At 41.0% G+C, this 21876-nt stretch overlaps 2 protein-coding genes across 4 annotated transcripts in view; one reads left to right on the top strand and one right to left on the bottom strand.

The window, feature by feature from the left end:
- Window positions 1–849: 849 nt before the first annotated feature.
- On the top strand, window positions 850–10078 carry elk3 (ETS transcription factor ELK3). 3 transcript variants are annotated; one of them, XM_051392795.1, is made up of 6 exons: window positions 857–1353; window positions 2485–2641; window positions 4034–4269; window positions 4396–5121; window positions 6259–6381; window positions 8267–10078. In XM_051392795.1, exons 3-6 carry the CDS (start codon window positions 4063–4065, stop codon window positions 8360–8362), a joined length of 1152 nt encoding a protein of 383 aa, XP_051248755.1. In that variant the 5' UTR covers window positions 857–1353; window positions 2485–2641; window positions 4034–4062; the 3' UTR covers window positions 8363–10078. The 3 variants fall into 3 exon arrangements, with proteins under 3 accessions (XP_051248756.1, XP_051248755.1, XP_051248754.1); XM_051392794.1 differs by lacking the exon at window positions 2485–2641 and having other exon boundaries at window positions 859–1353; XM_051392796.1 differs by lacking the exons at window positions 2485–2641; window positions 6259–6381; window positions 8267–10078 and adding an exon at window positions 5949–6220 and having other exon boundaries at window positions 850–1353.
- A 57-nt stretch (window positions 10079–10135) lies between these two features.
- The window catches only part of cdk17 (cyclin-dependent kinase 17), a 41671-nt gene continuing 29930 nt past the window's right edge, over window positions 10136–21876 (bottom strand). The window contains exons 5-17 of the mRNA XM_051392791.1: window positions 20961–21086; window positions 19658–19714; window positions 19438–19552; window positions 18972–19066; window positions 18574–18636; window positions 17571–17694; window positions 17239–17359; window positions 16417–16514; window positions 16185–16290; window positions 15848–15890; window positions 14708–14798; window positions 14537–14614; window positions 10136–13697 (exon numbers count right to left, since the gene is read on the bottom strand). Of these exons, the coding sequence (XP_051248751.1) occupies window positions 13657–13697; window positions 14537–14614; window positions 14708–14798; window positions 15848–15890; window positions 16185–16290; window positions 16417–16514; window positions 17239–17359; window positions 17571–17694; window positions 18574–18636; window positions 18972–19066; window positions 19438–19552; window positions 19658–19714; window positions 20961–21086 (1158 nt within the window). The 3' untranslated portion in view covers window positions 10136–13656. The remainder of the gene's footprint in view (window positions 13698–14536; window positions 14615–14707; window positions 14799–15847; window positions 15891–16184; window positions 16291–16416; window positions 16515–17238; window positions 17360–17570; window positions 17695–18573; window positions 18637–18971; window positions 19067–19437; window positions 19553–19657; window positions 19715–20960; window positions 21087–21876) is intronic.

Raw genomic sequence — 21876 nt, 5'->3', positions numbered from 1 at the left:
AAAGTCAGGATATCAGCTATCTGCTGCATGGACTTTGACCTTTCTATTTTTATCTGTCTCGTGTGAGTTACCTAAAAAAGCCGCACAAGTACCCGTTTAAAGATGCAACGTTTTCTTGTAAACTGCAGGATATTATCAACACATCTGATGTTGACATGGCCTTTGAGCCCACATTGATATGCACAAATAGTCCATAGTTGCAGAGTTGCAGAGCTGAAGAGGATGTGTCTGACTTATGTCAAGCACACAGTCCATGTGTTGTTTCCACAGTATGGAATAGACCCAATATCTATGCCAAATTTTTCCTAGGAGCCAGTAATTGCATCCATGCGTCCATGTGGGCCACATTTATACAGTTGTTTGGTTCATCATCTCAAACATAGACAATCTTTGGAAGTGTCTTTGTAAAGTGTCTGTGGTAGTGAACCTCTCCACTGATTAAAAACAGAATATTTACCTGCATGATTTTTTTTTCTTGCAGCCAATGATATGTCTTAAATTCTATAAGAACATAAGCAGCTTAATTCTGTATGAAGTATACATGGGCTGCAAAGCCAGAGAGGAAAACATTTAGAAAATAGATAAGGAGAAGAAAATACCCAAATTCAGGCAGTTTAATTAATTAAATATAGATTTTGTAGAAGAGATCCGTGTGCCCCCTTAACAGACGGATTCATTTTCTTTGCTTTAACCTGCTGCACTGTGTGTGTGTGTGTGTGTGTGTGTGTGTGTGTGTGTGTGTGTGTGTGTGTGTGTGTGTGTGTGTGTGTGTGTGTAGGAACAGGAACCCCTCCCGGTGAGCAGGAAGAGGGTGACGTCAGTTGTCAGTTGGCTCAGTGTAGTCGGAATTACAATATTTGTGTGTGTGTGCGTGTAGGAAAATGAGCGCGTCTGCCTGTAGGCTATTTAAGTGCACGACTTAAGGTGTGTGTGTGTGTGTGTGTGTGTGTGTGTGTGTGTGTGTGTGTGTGTGTGTGTGTGCAGGTCTGAAAGAGAGAAAGTGTGTGTGTTTGCGCGTGAGAGAGAGTGGTTTAAAAAAGGGGGTGTGTTTATGGGAAATAGAGATTCTGTGTGTGTGTGTGTGTGTGTGTGTGTGTGTGTGTGTGTGTGTGTGTGTGTGTGTGTGTGTTTACACAGACGGGAATACTGCGCCAAAGGAAGTGCGCCGGTTCTCCGTCTGCGCGTCCCGACTTCCTGCTCTGAGGAGAGAGAAAAGCTGCGGATCCGCTTTCAGACAGCAGCAGCAGCAGCATGGAACCTCAACACAACACACTCACCCCGTTTTAAGACAGAAACACACACACACATCACGCGGGGCAGACGGACAGAGGAGCAGCGGCCATCCACAGCAGGGTAGGTGCAAGTTTATGTTTCCTTCTACTTACAACTTTGTAGACGCGTTCGTGCATAACAGAGAGACAGAAGTGGACTAATATTGGGTGTTTTTGTATTTGTTGAAAGCTGATCAGGTTCAGACATTCACTGTCAAGTTAAAAACCACATTAAAGCCGCGCGTAAAGTGTTAAACCTGTGCGTAAAAAGCGTTAAAGCTGCGCGTAAAAGGGGTTAAAGCCTTATGCGTCCTCCTCTTTGGCACACACACATGCGTTAAGTTGCCCCAATTTTGTTTGGCTACATTTGAAAAAAAAAAGACAGAAAAGAGGTTAGTGTGTCGGCTGCTTTGGAAAATTAGCCGTGTCTCCTTTAAAAATCTAGTAGTAGACTTTCTGGTTTGTCTGGAACTCGCAGACTAATTGCCATGCGCTTCCGGATTGAAGCTGGCAGCAGACAACATCTTGAAAATGAGTCACTGGGGCAAAACAAAGAACCATTTGAGTTCCAGCAGAACCCCCCTCCCTCTCCATACACACACACATACTTCCAAAAATAAGAAATAAGTAGCCCCAGAGAAAATAGATGTAGAATCATGTGCAGCTTTTTGGTTTGTTTCTGTTGGATTAAAGATCTTGAGTGTCCAAAGGGTACAGTGGAGTTTATATCTGATAGATTCACATGTGAGGAGGGAGAATGTTCATGTATGGGTTATGTATAACTTGTTAGAACTACACTCACAAGGAGAGAGAGTTCACAGACTGTCAAACTCTAAGCTGTAACACTGAGGGCCAGACTGCTTTTATTCTGAAATTCCATACAACAACATTTCCTCCTGCTTTGTTTCTCTCCTGCCCGGACTTGTTAAAAGTGAAATGTCAGAGGGTGAACATAGGAGACAGATAGAACAGGGCATAGATGCATTCTCCATATGTTGTCGTGGATCTGTGAAAGTGTGTGTGTGTGTGTGTGTGTGTGTGTGTGTGTGTGTGTGTGTGTGTGTGTGTGTGCGTTGAGATGTTTCTCTTGCAAAGACAACTTCTGCATCTGCTGTGTTAACAAAAAGATCTTTAAACAAATAAAGAACCATACGTGTGTGAGTTTGAGTGTGTGTGTTCCTGGTGGAGTAACAGGACGTCCTACCTCCCACAGAGGGAAGGCCTTCTCCAGGAAGACGCCCCTGAAGCTGAATGACAGGAAGTCCTCGTTAAGACAGACAGACAGCACTACAGTTCTTCCATCAATTAACACACACACCCTTGCAGGAAAAGGGAAGCGAGGATACTCGTTTGTGTGTGCGTTTGTGGTGGTGGGTCATTGTTTGCACCACACACACTTTCCCCCCTCTGCTGGATGGTTTCCTTTTAGAAAGACAGAGAAAAAAAGAGAGATGCATACTTTGTTTTTATATTGAATTAGTGGTTGAATATTTTGACGTTTCTGAACCGTATGTTGTTATTATCTTGTTATTATGAAAGTAGGAAGAGTAACCATCACTTCTGGAGGCAATGTTTGAGGCCCTCAGCTCCCCTCTTTCTTCACTATTGAGGCAGATGTGGTTGCCATGGGGATTTCTGGAGCAACTGCAAAGTCTCTACTGTCATATCGTCATGGTTGCAAATTAAATCTGGTTATAGTGAGTTATTTGTTGTTTTTGTTTCCGCAGTAAGTCATTTTGTACTTCCTACTAATAAGGCACCTTGTAAATTAATTTGAGAGAGGAAACACAAAAGACAAGGACAGACAGACAGACAGACAGACAGACGCTCACAGACTGTCAGCCGTTTCCAGGTAAACATGTCAGTTGGACCCGTGCTTGTCTTGGCAGAAGGTCACTGACCACATCCTGCTTTATCACCATGGAAACATCAAAAAGCCAACCAATGTCTAGCCCACTATCTCTCGCTTTCTCTCAGTCACACACACAAGAGAGAGACACAAACATAAAGCTGAAATAACAATAAATACAGCAGCAGTTTTTTAAAAGTGTAATTCGGGCTGCAAATTAAACCGTCTCTTAATTTTTTGCAGGCAAAACTACAAAAAAATACAACTTTAAATTTGACCTCTCCTTAAAGGTATATGACAATGGCAGCTTCACTCACTCTTGTATTTACTACAGCTGACATCCTGCTTTGGACGGCAGCCAACGTCTGCGAGTATATTAGACAAAAGAGCATGAGTTCATACGTGCGAGATATAGATTATTTAAGCGGGCTGTGCTGTAGAGCCTTTGGTGTTGTTTACATGTTTGTGTTGTTGTCAGTTTGTGGGTTGGGGGGGGGGGGCATTGTTGTTTGGCACTGTTATGATTGTGGTTTTTAGTGGACTTTGCATCAGAGAAAAGTTGAATTTATGTTGACGTTGACAAATCCTGCTCCTCCCTGCGCACCTACCCTCCTTCTTTCTTTTCTCCCTTCCTTTTATGTCTTCTGTGTCGTACCTATACCTATACTACAATATAATTACAGTGGATCAAAGAACTATGTGTAATGTCAAAGGTGTCGCTCATATTGACAAATCTGCAATATTATCTTTTCTTCCACCATCTGCTTTTACCAAAAACTCTCCTTCTCTGGACATTGCTCTTTTGCTGATTCGTGCTGTAAAGTAATATGTCTTTGATGTTCTTCTGACTTCCAGTACAAAGCAATACGTGGTCATTGAACTGATTTTATTAAGTCTTGATTCTCCTCTGCAGATCGCCTGTGTCTCTGGTGTCATCCCGTCATGGAGAGTTCCATCACACTCTGGCAGTTCCTGCTGCAGCTGCTGCTCGACCAAAACCACAAACATCTCATCTGCTGGACGTCCAATGATGGCGAGTTTAAGCTGCTTAAATCTGAGGAAGTGGCCAAGCTGTGGGGGCTGCGCAAGAACAAAACCAACATGAACTATGACAAATTGAGCAGAGCCCTGCGCTACTACTATGACAAAGTACACAACATTCCAAAACTACTGAAATATTTAGCGGTTTGATAATATGTTGTCTATAGTGCCATGATACCCACTACAGTACAAAAAGCGTTTAAAATAAGAAATCACATCTTGTTTCCTTTGCAGAACATCATCAAGAAGGTGATTGGCCAGAAGTTTGTCTACAAGTTTGTGTCGTTTCCTGAGATTCTGAAGATGGACCCTGCGATGGTGGAGTCTGGCCGCAACAGCGAGGAAAGTGGGGGTGTGACGTCAGAGCCTGAACCTGAAGACGAGGATGGGGGTGGGAGAAACCAATACCTCCACTCCGGCCTGTACTCCTCCTTCACTGTCAGCTCCCTGCAACACTCCCTAGAACCACCCCAGCCGATCAAGATGGAGCCCAGATCTGATCGCCATGACGACAGCTCCTCTGTCATCCGATTCATAACCAACCGCGGCCACTCCTCCCTACCATCCACCCCACCCCCATCCTCGAATGAGACCTTCCATTCCTCCAGGCCATCTTCTCAGCAGGCCTGCTCTTCCTCGTGCTCCTCCTCCCCGCCACAAAGCCCCGCCCACACACTGTGGAGGGGGCGGAGCCAGAGCACAGAGACTGGCGAGTTAGAGCAAAGCGCTCAACCTCTAAACCTGTCATCTGGTCAGAGGGAGAGAGTGAGGTCAAAGAGCACGACGACGCCAGAGAGGAGGGGATTGGCCAACAGTGTGCCTTTGAAAAGCAGGAAACCCAAAGGTTTGGAAATCTCTGCCTCCTCTCTCCTCCTGACAGGAAGTGACCTCGTCTCCATTGCTCTCAACAGCCCGGCGCTGCCTTCAGGGTCCCTGACCCCTGCGTTCCTCACCGCACAGGTAAAACATGACACATAACACATGTATTAACACCACTGAACTCACTCATAGTCCTTCTGTAAATAAAGGTGGTTTCAGGTGAGGAAAAAGTTATGGAAAAGGGAATGACTGAGAAGGATGATGTGTTTTGGGGGACGAAGAAAGTTAAGCTTGTAGACAGGGAGGAGATGGAAAGAGGTGAGCGGAAAGAGGGGAGGAGGCAAGGGAGGGAGGAGGTTCATAAGTGAAGCCATATGTTCCTGAAGCTCCTGATTCACTGGCAAGAACACACTGACCAAACCAGGACAGTCTGACTACATTCAGGCTTTCAGCTTTTATCCAGACTGAGCAATGATAGGCTGCTGAGTGTACAGTTCATAATTGACGGAAAATAAAAGTGTATGCTAAACTGTTCGCTCATCACTGAACATTTTGTATGATGAAGTTTTTACAAGGAACACCTGAGCTGTTGGTTAAGTATCCACATATCCATCATGAGAATATTTTAGAATTCAGAACAATTAAGAGTTTGACACAGCTTCCTGCCATTAAAAACAGTAGTTTATGCTTTAATAATATAGTCAATAGTAGACAGATGACCAAAGGGGAGAAAAGAGATGAGAAATGATTTGCAGCAAAGGTCATGAAAACCCCTAGGTCACCTGGGGGTTTAAAGATTTCCTTGACTTTTAGCAGAATTAGGCATACAGCACTATGTTAAACATTGCAAAAAGACAAAAAATCTGATGATGCAGTGATAATGTAAACACAAACACACTGAAAAAACTGTTCTTGAACTTTTTAGTTTCTGCCTGTTGTGATAGAACAGTCTTATATTCTCATGCCAGAACCAGAGAGAAAACCAAACTGGCCTTATGAGACAGAAGAAAGACGAGACGGAGAAAATAGATCCCATGAATTCTGTATGAGTGGAGCTTCCTGACCTGCATGGAGTTAGTCTGCCAAGTCAGTCTGCCTGGTAGATGTGAGTTCACTAGAGGGCAGACTTGGCTTTGAGCTCTGGGTGAGACTGAATGATATGACAACTTCACCGCAGACTATGTACAGCTCTGTGGACCTCTTGCCAGAATAAACACCATCATTTCCATCTCAGTGTATTTATCCTCTGACGTTTCATTTTGGGTTTTGTCAATGTAGACTCCGTCTGGTCTGCTGCTCACTCCCAGTCCTCTGCTCTCCAATATCCAATTCTGGTCCAGCCTGAGTCCAGTGGGACCCCTCAGCCCTGCCCGGCTGCAGAGCCACGCCCCCCTCTTTCAGGTAATGTTTGGGATGTTCCAATCTGAAGAAGAGAGAGACTACTAGAATGTCTTCACCTTGGTGGATTTTCCTTATCTTTCTACTGTATATTTATGAACTGACTTGGTTCTCACAAGTATAGGAATGCTAGAAAACACTGTAGTTACACACACAAACAATACTGAGAGAAAATGTCAGTTCCAACTTGGTCTACCATTGGTGGATAATTATGTAAAATGTGTTCTACAGTAAGCTCTAAAGGTTTCAAGTCTGACAGTCCTATGTAAAAAGGACAGACTGACCTTTCAGAGGAAACAGTGGCTTACTCTGGTGGTGACAGATACAAAATGTCTGTCTGCTTATAAATATCTATTCACAGCAAGCCCCTCCCTCCTAACTACAGGATCTTTCATTTCACACCGCAGATTTACCTCGATAGCTGTTTTCATACAGTTGTGTGTGTGGTGGTGTATGTGTGATTCACAGTGTGCCAGGGTTTCAAAATAAGCTACAGATGTTTCCGTTCTGGTGTGGACAAGAAGAGGGGGCAACTTCCTGTTGGCTAGGGGGTAAAGGGAGAGGGCTGGTTGGTTGGGAGCCCCTCCTACCCATGTCAACTCTGACACAAACACACACAGCCTGAAAATAAACTGTTAGGCATCTAATGACCAGTGTTTTCGTCCCCACAACGCCGGCTGGTCCCCACAACGTTGGTGTGCTGCCAAGTCCCCAAGGGGTAATATAAGCAAGAGCACACTCTCCTCCTGTGATGCAGCAGCAGGCAGACTAGAGAGCTGTAGAAAATAGAGAAATCATGTGATGCCACAAGCTTGTCACAGCATTCAAAAAGCTCAAGTCAAGATACATTTTATTTATGTCGGCCAAAATCACAATTAGGGGGTTTTACAATCTTTTCAACATTTAGACAGAACATTAATTTATTTTTTGCTTATGTAAGTGAAAGCACTGACTGTCCTTGACATTACTGTTATCATCATTGATGTTACATCATTTGCATAGAATTGGTAGTGGGATTACTATATATCAATCTTCCATCAATGATCAAGAAATCAATATATTCTGTTTTAAACTACCATATAGTTTAAATCAGTGTAAGGTCAGAATGACTAAAGTCATCAATTCTCTGTAAAGCCCCTATGAAGAATTTAAACATGTAGTGGTGGTATCAAAATCTGAGTGTTCCAATTGTCTATTTTTTTACATTATGCCATCAAAATAATTTGTGAGATTCTATAATTACGAAACTAATTCTTCATACAGGAACTTGAATAGTAAATACCAAAAGTTGCACATCTCTTTTTAAAATTCTTAAAATCAAAATATTCTTAAAATCCCATTCATTTTTATATCATATCTTTACAGTCAGCTTCAACGCCTTTGTTTTTTTTGCCTTGGGTGCCAAAGTGTTCTAAAATGGGAAATTGGGCTGCAAAATTCCAGGTTTCTATTATCATATTTATAGTACGCCAAGGGTTAAAGGTCCAGTGTGTAACATTTAGGAGGATCTATTGGCATTATTGAAAACATAATATCTATATGTATGTTTTCATTATTGTATAATCACCTGAAAATAAGAACGTTGTGTTTTTGTTACCTTAGAATCAGACATTTTTATCTACAGAAGGAGCAGGTCCTCTTCTGCGGAGTCCACCATGTTTCTACTGTAGACCAGAACAGATAAACCACACACTGGCTCTTGATAGGGCCTTTTGCATTTTTTCCAAGACTTTTGCAGCCAACATTTTTTCCTCTTACACACTTGGAACGGGTGAGGCGAGGGGGTTCTAATCTACAACTACACCGCTAGGTGCTACTAAATATTACACACTGGGCCTTTAAATATCAGCTGTGTTTTCCACCTTTAATTCTCATTGTCCCGCTGCAGTTCCCCACACTGCTGAATGGACCCATCCCTGTGCCTTTACCCATGGTGGACGCTCCCTCTCCTCTCCTGCTCTCCTCCAGCTCCCACAAGTCCTGATACCAGCTCGACCTCCAAGAGCGAACTGGGCCAAACCAGGCCGAGCTAGGCCACATCAGCACAGATAAGGACCAAGCCAATCAGCCTTAAACTCTGATGATGAACCACACAGAAGTCTGACTTTCTTGGAGTGAAATTACACTTTCATCTGAAACCTGTTCCTTTGCATTTATCATATGAAGAAACAGGAGCTTCACTTTGAAGCATTGCTCTCTGAGTAGAGCATTTGCATTAGACATTTCATTGTGTGTTCACTAAAGGTCAACTGCTCATGTTCTTTATATCTGTGTTTGGTGTTTTCTTATTTTCAGGATGTAAAATCAGTCACATTTCTCATTTCAGTTTAAATCTCATCTCATTCCATTGATACAGACTGGTTGCCATTTCATGAATGTTATTTCTACCCCCCACTGCCCTGACTAATGTCAATATCCACACCACTGACTCAAACAATGTAGATCTTGGGAAGTCCTTGTCTATAATTATGATAGATAAGATAACAAGACCTTGCTGAGCCAAAAGGCTTTATATTTGTAATCTAGAAGATATTTCACTTAATAGACTTAAGTACAGCTTCTAAATAAATAAATCTTCTTCATGCTTACATACAAATGAAGGAAATATACTTATTTGCTCTCTTACAGAGAGTTGGTGTTAGATGAGAAGATTGATATCACTCTCTTGTCTGTAAGCTTAATAGAAGTTGCAGCCACGGGACAATTAGCTTATCTTAGCATAAAGACTGGAAATGGAGAAACAGCTTGCCTTGCTCTGTCTGATGGGGACAAAATCTAAAAACTAGCAACTAAAATCTCAATAATGAACACATTATCTGTGTGAAAACTGAAGTGTAAAAACGACAATTTGTAGTTATACAAAAACTCTGTAAATCCACATTGTCTAGTATTTACACTTTGTTTTTTGAATGGAATACACAACAATATAATGTTTTTTAGTGTCTAATAACAGTTTCAAAACAGTTTCTGACTATGACTTTCCACATTGTTCTGTGTAACAAACCATCTGGCGTACTCAGGATACCAAGCTGCTGGCTGTAACTTCATATTTGACTCACAAAAATAAAGTGGTATCAATCTTCTCATCTTAGTCTCTGCAAGAAAATGTACAAAATGTACAAATGTGAACAATTTATTGTGAGATCATTGGCTGCGTTTCATTAATCAACCCAATTGTGTAATTTGGTTGATGGGAAATGTATGATGAGGGACACATGGCTCTCTCAGGATAATATTTAGATTTTTTAAAATAGTTGATATACATTATTAAAGAACTAGATTGTTTGAGCGAGCAGTGTGGCCATGTGAGGTGAATCTTTCATTGACTCCTAGCAGAGCACCTGCTAGCCAGCACGCTAAAATTATGCATAAGTCTTCATTTTGTCCCATTTTGCTTTTACTGTGAATGTTTTTTTAAAATCTCTGTATAGTTTCATGCTTTTTTTTTTAATGCACTGTACCTTTAAGCCTTGTACCAGCTGTGCCTTCAATAAGACTTGTGTAAATGTATTAAGCTTTAAAGTCAGTTTTAATAGACATTCCAGGTCAAAATTGCACAAAAGTTTTTTTTGTAAAATGGTTCCTGGTTATTTTTATAGAGATATTAATGGAAATGTATTCTCAGTGATTGCTTGTGTTTTGCTGTTTTGTTGAAAGAACCGTTACTGTTTTTTGGAATAAAATGAATTACTTTTCAGAATTACTATATTCATTTAATTGGTAATAACTCTTCAAAGAATGACTGCTGCACAGACTGTTTATGAAACAGATTAAATTTACTTTCGATGGTTATGAGAAATAAATAGTTCCAGTAAAAAGAGTCACACACAAACTGTTGACCGGCAGCTCAGTGTTTCAGAGAGTTCGAATTCACAACACAGCAGGCCTTCCATGCATCAGGCACACACACACACGCACACACACACACGCTTTCAGACATTATGTTCACATAAATTCAGGTCATTCATACATCTGAAAAAGTTTTACAATGATAATTATTTAGCCATTGTAGAAATCTCCTTTCATACATGTCACTGCTGTTAATGTAAAAAACTGCTATTAGCAAAACCCTGTTTGCAGTTAAGAGTGGAATAATCCTACATTCTCATGTTTGAAATGTGTACACAATGAAAAAGACAAGTTTTAAGTGTAGTAAAGTTTCAGTGAAGCATCCAAACACGCTGATACAGTTATTGTGAAATACAATGAGGGGAAGAAAAAGCGTTCCTCATTTTAAAGCTACCTAGGGAGAAACTGAGGGGTGATGGGTCAATGTAATACAGGATGTCTACCATTAATATAATGACTTTTTTTTCCTGTGAACACAATCATTGTTACATTATTCTGAATGTAAACCATTAACAGTATATTCCGTCTGTATTTGTTCTCTTTTGACTTTAATTTGAGCTCATTTACTGAGCTTTTGGAACGGACAACAGACAGAAAATGATGAGAAATACAGTATGTTTACAGGATTATTACACTATTAGCTGCAAACTGTTTAATGTTTATTACATTAATTTTCTCAGCCATTAATGATGTTATCAAGCATTAGTAGTGCTTATAGCACTTTTCTAGCATGTTCTACCCAATCAGTATGTTGAAACAGAGAACTTAAGCGTTGCTCAAATCCTTTAAATCTCAAAATAAAAGTGAAATTTTCATGTAGATGAAGAGCTGCAGTAACAAGAACATTTCCCTCAGATCTTCTAACACCCTTACGTGTTCAACCTGTGATGTCGAATGCATTCCTGTTTTTTTTAGCGCAGAAGCTTATGCACGGCACTCAGTTCTACTTTTGCTACTGTGAGTGTAGAAATTGCTCCCTGTGCCTTTTAGATGATGGGTTTCTCCCTGTGTGACTTTGAATTTTGAAGCGAAACGTCAGGTTTGGAGCTCTTGCTTTTTGATTCTGAAAGTCTGAAACAAAAGCATGATGTTTACACCAAATTGTTTGAAGGAGTAGTTTGACATTTTGAGAAGTAGACTTGCTGAAAGATGCAAAGATTGGTAACACTTTCATATCTGTACAATAAACACGTAGCTGGAGCCAGCGGCTGGTTAGGTTAGCTTAGCTTAGAGCAAAACTAGAAACAAAGGGAAACAGCAAGCCTAAGCTAGTTTCCCTGTTTTTTTATTTTGTGCTAAACTAAGCTAACAGGCTCCTGGTGCTGGCTTTGTATTTGCTGTACAGACACAAGAGTGACAGCAATCTTCTTAACTAACTCTCGCAAGAAAGCAAATAAGGATATTTCCCAAAAGTCAAACTATTCTTTTAAAGCTGCAGTAGGTAACTTTTTATAAAAAAAAACAACCTAGACAGTCGTAGTACATGAGACAGATAATCTGTGAAAGAAATTAGGTTCCTCTGGCTCCTCCTAGTGCAAGAATCCACTGCTTTAAAGCGTCAGTATTTGACAACCTGGAAATGAGACTTAATCATCTATCTTTCTTGGCTCTGATTGGTTGTTTTCATTCCGGTACGGTGGATTTTTGCAAATGCCACTAGTAGCACTAGGAGTAGCAAGAGGAACCAGATCTTATTTATTTTTTTACAGGTTATATGTCTTTGTCTAAGTTTCAGCAAATATGACAAAAAGTTATATTTTATAAAAATGTCCTATTGCAGCTTTAAACCAATAAAACACTATTATCTTTATTCTACAGCTTCTGGAAATATCTGACCTCGTCTTCGCTATAAGTTACATACTTGCAACTAACCCCAGGAAAGCAATAAGCCAGGAATGCAAAGCATACCGGTAGATATTTAAGTGTTGAAGTAATTTTCAGGTGATCCCATTGCTTAGTCAACATGCAGTCAAAAGTGAGATTTCTCAAATGGCTTCATCTGTAGCATCACTGTCAGTTGCAAACAACACAGCGGGCAGTTAAATCTAAAATTTCAATTTGAAATCTTTTCTTCCTTGTGTACAAATGCTGGAGAGAGCAGTGGTCCAACGCCAAGTGTAAAACAACCATTTTGCTTTAAACAACCCACCCCGATCCCCGCTATCCCCCCCTCCGAAAAACATGCCACAATGACGCTGTTGTTTCACAAGGAGAGGTCAAAGGTCACAGACACATAGAACACATCTTAATACTGTTGGGTAAACTCGGCCATGTCGAGGCCCGGGTCCCTGATTCCAAAAAAACACACTGAAGTGCAAGTTAAAAACAAAGTTACTGCAGTGAGATCTCCAAATGCACACAGAGCGAGAAAGTGTAGCTTGCATTTTTTTTTTAAAAGCACTGAAGTCCTGGCAGTTTTGTGAGGGGTTTTAGGGAAGGCTTGCTGGCTTCCTGTGGGACGTCACATGACTTCCTGTTCAGCTCCAGTATTCCTCCTCTTTCATCCGTACTTTTTAATCGTCTTCTGAACTCTTTGCCTCCCCCCTCCACCTCAGTTTTGGTCCCGTTGCTGAGCCAGAATGGCCAAAAAAACAAAAGAACCGAAAGATGGTTTCATGTTCTCCCAGTTTGTTTGGACTCTGTGTGTGCTTCTTTAACCCACAGACCAAAACTGTTACCACTGTCCACAAACAGTCCTGCTTTTTGACCCTCAGTGTAACCCCCCCAGAGGGCAGCAGGGCCTCTAGAAGAAGAATCCAACTGAAATGTTTCAGAAAAATGACGACGAGGAATCCAGAGGAACCGTTTTTCCTCAACCAAGACCATCTAGCCGTCCTAGTCTTTCTAAACCTGGAAATGTTGTAGAGTTCATTCACGGAAGCTCGAAGAAAAACAAAACATAAACTCCAAATATATATATAGTTATACATATTTATAAAAAAAAAATTCTGAAGAAACTGAAGCGTTCGGTCTCCAAGCACGACAACAAGAACAACAACTTGGATCACAGCGTCGACATCAACATCAGTGGAATTCTAACTCAAACGAAGCCGGAGAATCATAGTCCGAAGAAACACAACAGTAAACTTACTGACTGCTCAACTGTGCATGGCGTCTCAAGTTCACATCATGTACACACACACACACACATACACACACACGCACACACGGTGTGTTAAATACAGACAGTAGTAGTTTAGCAGCAAAAAAATTCAACCTCACCCCGCCCCCCAATAAATAAACACAGTCTCCAAATAGATTCAACCCAGAGTCACTCGCTCAGAGGGGTGTGTGTGCATGTTTATGTGTGCGTGTGTGTGTGCAGGTAAGGGGAGGGGGAGGGTCACTCCGAGGGGAGGTGGGCTCATGCGAGGGGTTGGTGGGAAGAGATGAAGAAGGTGGGCAGTCGACCATCCTCTTAATCAGACATTAGAAGAGCATGCTTTGCCTCCTGTTGATCTTGCCGTTACCTGGAAGAAAAGGACAGAGTCTAAAGATACAATACCCATAATGCATAATACATTAGAGATGCTATACAAAGCCTTCATCAGTAGATCTATTTTTATTAACACAGTTATGGTGCCACTGATGTTACATATGAAGTTCAGTTTACTTGTAACAAGGAGCCATCAGGATCATCTGGGGTTTGGCTTGAGACTGTAGATATTTTTAAAGAATATCTGCTTGACAAACTGGATGTGTGGGTTACACGATGGATCCAGTGTTTTTGAAGCTTGACCCATACTAGGAACTAAAAGTCAGGATATCTCAGCCTCTGTTGCTGCAGTCTGGACCCTTTTTTAATAATCTGCAACTATCATCCTTCATCGGCCTCATTTTACCTGCTTTCTAATGATTGTCACATAATCATCTTAAAGGACCAGTGTGTAGGATTTAGTAGCATCTAGCGGTAAAGTTGCAGACTGCAACCATTTGAATACAGCTTGGCCTTCCAAGCGTGTAGGAGAAACTACGTTGACCGAGAAACAAATACATTTCCCTTATCTAGAGTCAATGTTTGATTCGTCCGTTCTGGGCTAATGTAGAAACTTGGCGGCCTCCATAGACGAGGACCCGCTCCCTGTGTAGATAAAAACGACTTATTCTAAGGTAATGTAACAAAAAAATTTAACAATTCCTATTGAATCATATTCCTATGAAAACATACCAATGATTATTATATGCCATGTCTGCCAATATATCCTCCTAAATGTTACACACTGGGCCGTTAAGCAAGAAAAGTTTATTTTTGTATCTAATGATCTAACAAGGTTAAATGCTGAAGCATCTGGATGTGATCCCCACCCACCTGACTCTGGATATGAGGAGTTCCTGTAGCCAGGGTCTCTCTGCAGCTGCACTTCTTTTAATGTGAATATTGATACACCTACAAAACAGAGGAGAACTTCAGTCTACAGCAAATGGCAGGAAATCCCAAAAACAACAGACTGCAACTTTATTCAGGTGTGTGTGTGCTCACTCTCAGGCAGTGCGCGAAGTCTCATCCCGAGCTGCCTGAAGTAGGATTGTTTCATTGCCTCTTCAGCTGAAATCCTCTTCTTGGATTCGTACTGTGGAGACAGCAACAGGAAGTATCAACCAAGAGTATGTTCCTTGACAATACCTAAGGGAAAAAAGTGACAGGGCTGTGCCTCCTGCTGCCTACAACTGGTACTGAAGGGATGAATTCCCAGAATAAATGCACATTTATCATGAAAGATAGATAGATGATTGATAGATCTTCTATCCAATCAGTTTGTACACTTTGTCTTATTTGTTAGTATTCTTCTTTTACTGTCAAACAGAAAAATCACTGCTACTCAACAAAAAGCCTGCCAACAAACAGCTGTTAAAGAAAGCAAAGTCAATTGAGTGTGACATCTACAGTTCAAGATCCTGCCTCTCAGTCCCCCTTTTAAGAGTCCCTTTAAACCAAACTTTAACATCAAACTAATTTTTTCAGACCTTTTCCAGATCTTCTGCCATATCTCAACTTAACTCTGTGATATGAGCACATGTACAAAGGGACCCAGATCCTAAATTAACAATTAATCTCGACTTTCACTTGTAATTTCATTTATTTATAAACTGTTTTCAACTGTATTTTCTTTTTTTCAGGTGCAGGTATGCATGTCTTTTTTACATAGCTGACAGTAGATTATTTATTCTTAAGCCATAAATATGTAGTTTAGCTTTGGCAATAAAGCTTATTTGAACTGATGATATGGGAAAAGACATGAAAAAAATGCCCCATCACATGACCTAATGTGAACTTTTGGTCACATGATAATGATAATAGCGTGATCATGTGTCTCTGTCCAAGAACGGTCTTGGATGTCGGATATGAGCGGTCCCCCTGATCTTTCCTGGGCCCCCACCAGCCCCTGGTCTATCTTAACCAGCTGTCAGCTGTGTGATGACACCTGTACCAGCTTCACTGAAGCGATGTGCTTGAAATACTATCCCCAAAGATCAAGAAGGACAATTCATGCATTTTCAATTTCTCTCTTTTATAGGGATTCAAAAGATAAGAAAATGAAAATCAAAAAGAGGAGGGAACATTGGGTAAAATGCAGTGGATTGAATTGCATTCTGGGTATTATGAAGGAAGTACACTCACTTTGAGGAAAGACAGCAGCAGCTCGATGCCTTCACCGTCCAGCCTAAAGGAAACAAAAGGAAGAGCCAACAGTTTACTGTCTGCCTGCAGCACGGCCTGATGGGAATGTGGGGGCTCATGGGAGGACGGAAGTGGATGGCTGTCTGTGAAATGTTCCACAGGATTTCCTGCCTGTGGCAGCACACACACATACACACACACACTCATGAATACACACCATTACTGTATACATGCAAAAGAGTTGAGAAAAAAAAAAACCAGACCCATGGGTGCATAAAAAACAAAGACAGATGCACACACAGGAACATACAGGCCACACACACACAGACCACAGTACCTGGGAGCGTGGTTGATTAATGGCTGCGGTTTGTATTTGGGGAAGTTGTAGGATTTAAACTCTTCGATGGAGCAGATTCCTGGCCAGTTCTCCTCTGTGGGCGTGCCTGAAGTCACAGAATCACAGCGTCTCAGATATACAGTATTTAGCCACATTTGGTTAAACAGGTAATCATACGTGCGGCGAGACGTTTGGGTTGCCATGGTGATCTGGCCTGGTGGGAGTCACTCACCCAGTAACCTGAAGATGAGGTGGAGCTCATCCTCCACGGTGGAGCCGGGGAACAGTGGCCGACCTGCAGCCATTTCATAGAATATGCAACCAACACCCCTGCACACACACGTACACAGAATAGTAGTTTAATTCTAGGGCTGCAACTAAGGAATAGTTTCATTATCTATTAATCTGCTAATTATTTTCTCGATTGACTGATAATTGTTTGATTGATAAAATGTCAGTCTGCAATTTCTAAGTGGATTTATTTACATTTATTTGTAATAGACATCTGTGATACTGATATCCTTGGAAAATGCAAGTCTCACTGAACCTAAATAATGTGACGAAAGAGAGAGAGTACGAATTTTGATGCAAATTTTGGCAATCTAGGACTACAATTAAACTGAACAATTAACCAACTAAGCGTTTCAGCTGTATCTCATACCAAGAGACAGGAGAGCATTATTAGGAGCAACAGAAGCCGCATTAGCAAAAAAACATGTTTAAAAGCTGAAAAATGCAACTTTGCACAGTTAACTTCACTAATCCAATCCATTTTTAGCACCTGTCAAAATCCTATTTAACACATTTTAAGGCCTACAATTTAGATAATTGGATTTTAAAAACCTGCAGATACCCTGTTATTAGATTAAATGTTAAATCTATAAAATACACACACGATGATGGAAAACAGAATCATAATGTTTCAGAAGCTGTAGGTCACAAATGGGTGGTGTTTGTTGACAACACATTGATTAATACACTAATTATATTATAACAATCATGCCTGTACTAAGTTTTAGTAGTGTGAGCTGCAGGGTTCCAGTGAGGTACGTACCACATATCGATCTGTGTTGAATACTCAGAAGATCCCAGTAGGACATCAGGAGGCCGGTACCAAAGAGTCACCACCTCGTTGGAGTAGGTTTTAGTCGGGACAGACTTGGCCCTCGCCAGGCCTGCCAGTCCACCAAAGACATAAACAGACATTAGGATTGTTTACAGGGGAGAGAAGCATAATTTCTGTATAGAGTACAACTGAAAATGTATTTTCATGCAATTTTCAAAATTTCCCTCACAAATTTACTACAAGGACTGTAGGAATACTCCCACTCCTCCATTCTCCACTGCCCTAAAGACAGTATTTGCTGCTGTTGTGGTTCCTCTTACCGAAATCAGCCAGTTTGAGTTCTCCTCTCTCGTTGATTAGGAGGTTCTGGGGCTTCAGGTCCCTGTGGAGAACTTTCCTCTTATGACAATACGACAGCCCTCGCAAAATCTGGAACAGGAAGATCTGAAAAGATGTTTAAAAACTTGATGTTATTAATAAAGAATTGATTTGGTGTATCCTTTACTGGTCTAATTTGCCAGGTTTTCACAGCTATTTTTTTCTTTTGCAGCTATGGTGACTGAACTTCCTCAGATGGCCTGTAAATGCAAACAGAAATATGCAAATAAATGACTTTTAGTCCCTCGCTTTAAAGCGCTCGGTATACTCGCCGTTGCCGACATGTCGCGCGACAATGTGACGTCACGGGAGCGCCGTAACTATTTATACTTGCGCAGGGGGGGTCGTGACACTAGTTGCAGTCTTCTCCTGAACAGAGGTGTCACTACTGAGGAAAGGTTACTGACTTTGCTATTTCTAGGCACTAGAAGAAGAAGAAAAAGTTTTTTTATTTTTTTTTATTTTTCCCAAATCGGTCGTGGAGGTTCTTCCAAATTTTCCAGCATATGGCCTCCTCTTTTCCAACATTCTGGCACCTCTGGGCATCTCTGTGTTCCTTCATTGAAGGATCATACAGATTGTCCATCTTCCTGTTCCTGCTTTGGCGCTCTTAGCTGAAAAAAAAAGAGTGGTGCGCGACCTGGCGCAACCTGGCCAAAATCCTGGCGTGCCAGCGAGATCTACATCATTTTGGCGTCACGTTGTCGCGCGACAAGTCAGGAACAGCGAGTATACACAAGCCTTAAGAGTTCTTAAAAGTTCCTGGGACTATTTGGTCAAAGGCCCAACACTACACACTCTCATCTCTGTTGAACACACAAAAAAAGGGCATACAAGCTCCCAGAGTGGAGAAGAGATAATGTTTTCCCACAGCAAAGGAAAATAACATTACAAAGTAAAGAGAGCAGAATAAAAAGTGTAATAATTAGTAATAGTTGTCCTCACCTTCACATTGTGCATGCTCATTATGTTTCCACAGTCATCCATGTACTGCTTCAGATCCTTATCCTGCAGGGAGAGATGGCACCATCAAACAGGAAGTAGATACAATAACACCTCTCTAGTACATCTCTACACTGACATTTTTTTCCCCTCATATGTACACCGTGTCTTGGTCTGTAGTGGTGACTCCTTGTCTGTAATGCACAATCTCGTTAAGTAATAAATAAATAAATAAAGTAATAACCTTATATGGTTGCAAAAGTGAAAAAAAGATAAGAAATGCATGTGAAAACAGTTGGGAAAACAAAAAACGCTGAAATTAAATTAAATTTAGAAGCATTTTGTCTGTAAAGCTCTTAACAAAGACCATCTTGAGAACAGAGGGAAGCAGTGAGTCTTACCAGGTACTCGAAGACGAGTGTGAGGCTCTTGTCAGTGTGGACGATGTCGTGTAGCGTCACGATGTTGGCGTGTTTGAGGTCTTTCAGTAACGACACTACAGAGACAAAGACAGACAGATGTTTGCACACTTTTTGATGACGACGATTATTTGATATTACTAATATATATATATATTACTTTTTTTTTGGAAAGGGATGTTGTTATTGAGTTATTTTTTATGTCTAAGCACCACATATTAAATTCCTTTAGCCTACACCATATTAAATTTTTTGTCATTAGGTTGAATTGATCCTTTTAACAGTGAAATAAAAAGTGGGATGAATTACAGTTCAACCTCCAGTCTGTGATCATTATAAGAAAAGTACTACTACCAATATGACAGAAGTTTTATTTCCATAAGAATGCTTCATGTGACATTAAAGTGAAGAACCTGAGGAGTTTTGTGTAGGAGACAAGGCTGATTACCTTCTCTGATGGCAGTGCATGGCGCTCCCTCCTCGTGCTCCAGTCGGATCTCCTTCAGGGCCACCAAGTTATCTGTCAGCTTACTGCGTCCTTTAAATACTGTGGCGTAGGTTCCCTGAATGCAACACATAACACTGGTTCAATATTACTGAATTAACACGAGTTGTGAAACACATTTCCTTCAATAATAGTGTCAGATGGGATTTCATGTCTTCCTCACCTCTCCCAGCTTGTCCAGCTTAATATACGTCTCCAACTTGCCAAAACCAATCTCCGACTGAGGGAAAAGTCAGAATTTATCATGGATGAAGTTAAAAGGCCATTAAAAAGACATTTTGGATTCTGCAGTCTGCTCAATCTGTGGTTTTACTGTTCCTGCAACACCTGAGTAAAAACAGATTACTGCAGTATCTTTTCATTCAGCCACTGAAGTTGCTCTAAACCTTTAGATACTCCTTCATATAACATCAAAACACAATGCAGGTGTGTTGTATTCTGTTTTAATGTTACTGCTGGTGAAGGATTTATCTGTGTATGAGTGCGACTGCACCAAAAGCAGCTCTGGGTTTCCTTGCTTTGTTTCAGGACGGACAACAAAACCTGACTTGTGCAGTCAATGTCTTCGATCAGAGGTTTTTAAACAGTGAGGGACTTAAGGTAAATCCTTTCTGCAATTTGCTTCAAAAATCACTCCTTTTGAGTCATAACTAACTCAGTCAAAACTGAACACACAGACATGATACATATGATTTAATGTGACATACACTTTACAAGGATATCATGGTCTCTGAAGTTTTTTTTCAGTATCAAATTGATACAGTGGTAGCTGTCTGACAGCTAGACTGTTAAAACCCCTGTTTTAGATCATAGAGTGTATATAAAAGTGGACGATGCATCTCCACTTCCTCCCACAGTAGAAAAATGAAGCAATAATATCCCGGATACGGTTGCTGTGTCTGTGCAGTAGTTAGCCACGATGTTGAAGCCCCTCCCAAACACCCAACCTATTCAATCGCGAGCTGTCAATCATTACATGAAACCCCCTTTTTATAGCATCAAATAACTAATTAAAACCAAACTTGTCTGAAAAATTAACACTTGAGAAGAATCAAGCTACCTAAAATGACAGAAACCATCTTTGGGGAAAATTTATTTGATGTTTACTTCATCTGGACAGATGGAGGAAAACAAAAGGGCAAGAAATGCAGTATCTTTTACATGATCCTTAAGGAAAAGATCAAAGAAATTACTAGCAATAACTTTTTTAACCTGCAGTGTCATTGTTGGCAACTTCTAATAGCATAAACCTCCAACACAAAGCTGCATGATCACACCACAGCTGAGTATTATGATCTAATTTGATGGGCTAAAGGCAGGAGGTGAGCGCTTGTGACTTCAGATTAATCCATCCTGATCTCACACCAGGCCAGTTGCCATGGTAACTCGCACAGAGGGAGTCTGGTAACATCAGCGCACACCAATAAAGGTAGCACACACAGACACAAACGCACACAGACACTGACCAGCGAGGCTCGGCGGGAGCGTCGGCTGAGCGGCTGGTCGAAGGGTGGGCTGCTGAGCTGCAGCTTTTCCAGGTAACCGTCAGGAATTCGGATGTCAGCAGGCAGCGACAAGCGCTTGTTGAGGTCCTAAAACACACATATAAAAAAAGTTTTTTTTTTAGTTTTTTGAAACTAGCTTTTGATTTAACAGTCACTAGGGGATCTGGAGTTTCTTTGGGAATGGAGTTTTATATTTAAAGCCAAACAACTCTATAGTAAGATCAAATTCACTTCAACACAAGCTGTTACTTAACCACATGAGTTATTGGTGATAAGCCACACTGTTGCTTTTCTGCAACCTGCTCACATTACAGCACACCATGAGAAAATATACTGCGACGTGCCTTGCGTCTATTTGTGGTGTGGGGCTTCTTTCTGCAGCAAGCAGCACAAGACAACGTAGTCCACCCATCCACCCACACAGACATACATACAGTGTCGAAAATAACTCTCATCTCCTCCTACTCCCAGAGAGAGAAGACAGAGATCAGGTCGATCACCATCTTATGGAGGGTAAAAATAAGAGACGGCGTGTCGAGGCGTGACTGGCGCTGAACAGCAAAACTTTGTAAGCACAAATCAGATTGTGAAAACACACACCTGCACACAAAACAGCAAGACAACCGAGCAAAGATAAAAACAAATCATACATGTATTTATTAATGTTTCCAGCTCATATTCTCACACAGCAGGCTGTAAATATTACTGGGCTCATATCTTATTGTTGTGGGCGACTGATCATATCTATTCTGGAATCAAAATAAGGACCACATCTGATAGCTGACATAATGCTGACTGATGTGTGAAAAATAAGGGTGAGTGGTGTAAAAATAAAGTGAGAGAAGACGTTACATCTGTTTGGTTAACGTACGCGTTT

The sequence above is a fragment of the Dicentrarchus labrax genome, unplaced genomic scaffold, assembly GCF_905237075.1.
Source record: "Dicentrarchus labrax unplaced genomic scaffold, dlabrax2021, whole genome shotgun sequence".
NCBI classification, from domain to species: Eukaryota; Metazoa; Chordata; class Actinopteri; family Moronidae; genus Dicentrarchus; species Dicentrarchus labrax.
The sequence above is the reverse complement of the archived record's forward strand: the minus strand, read 5'-3'. Positions and strand labels throughout refer to the sequence as shown.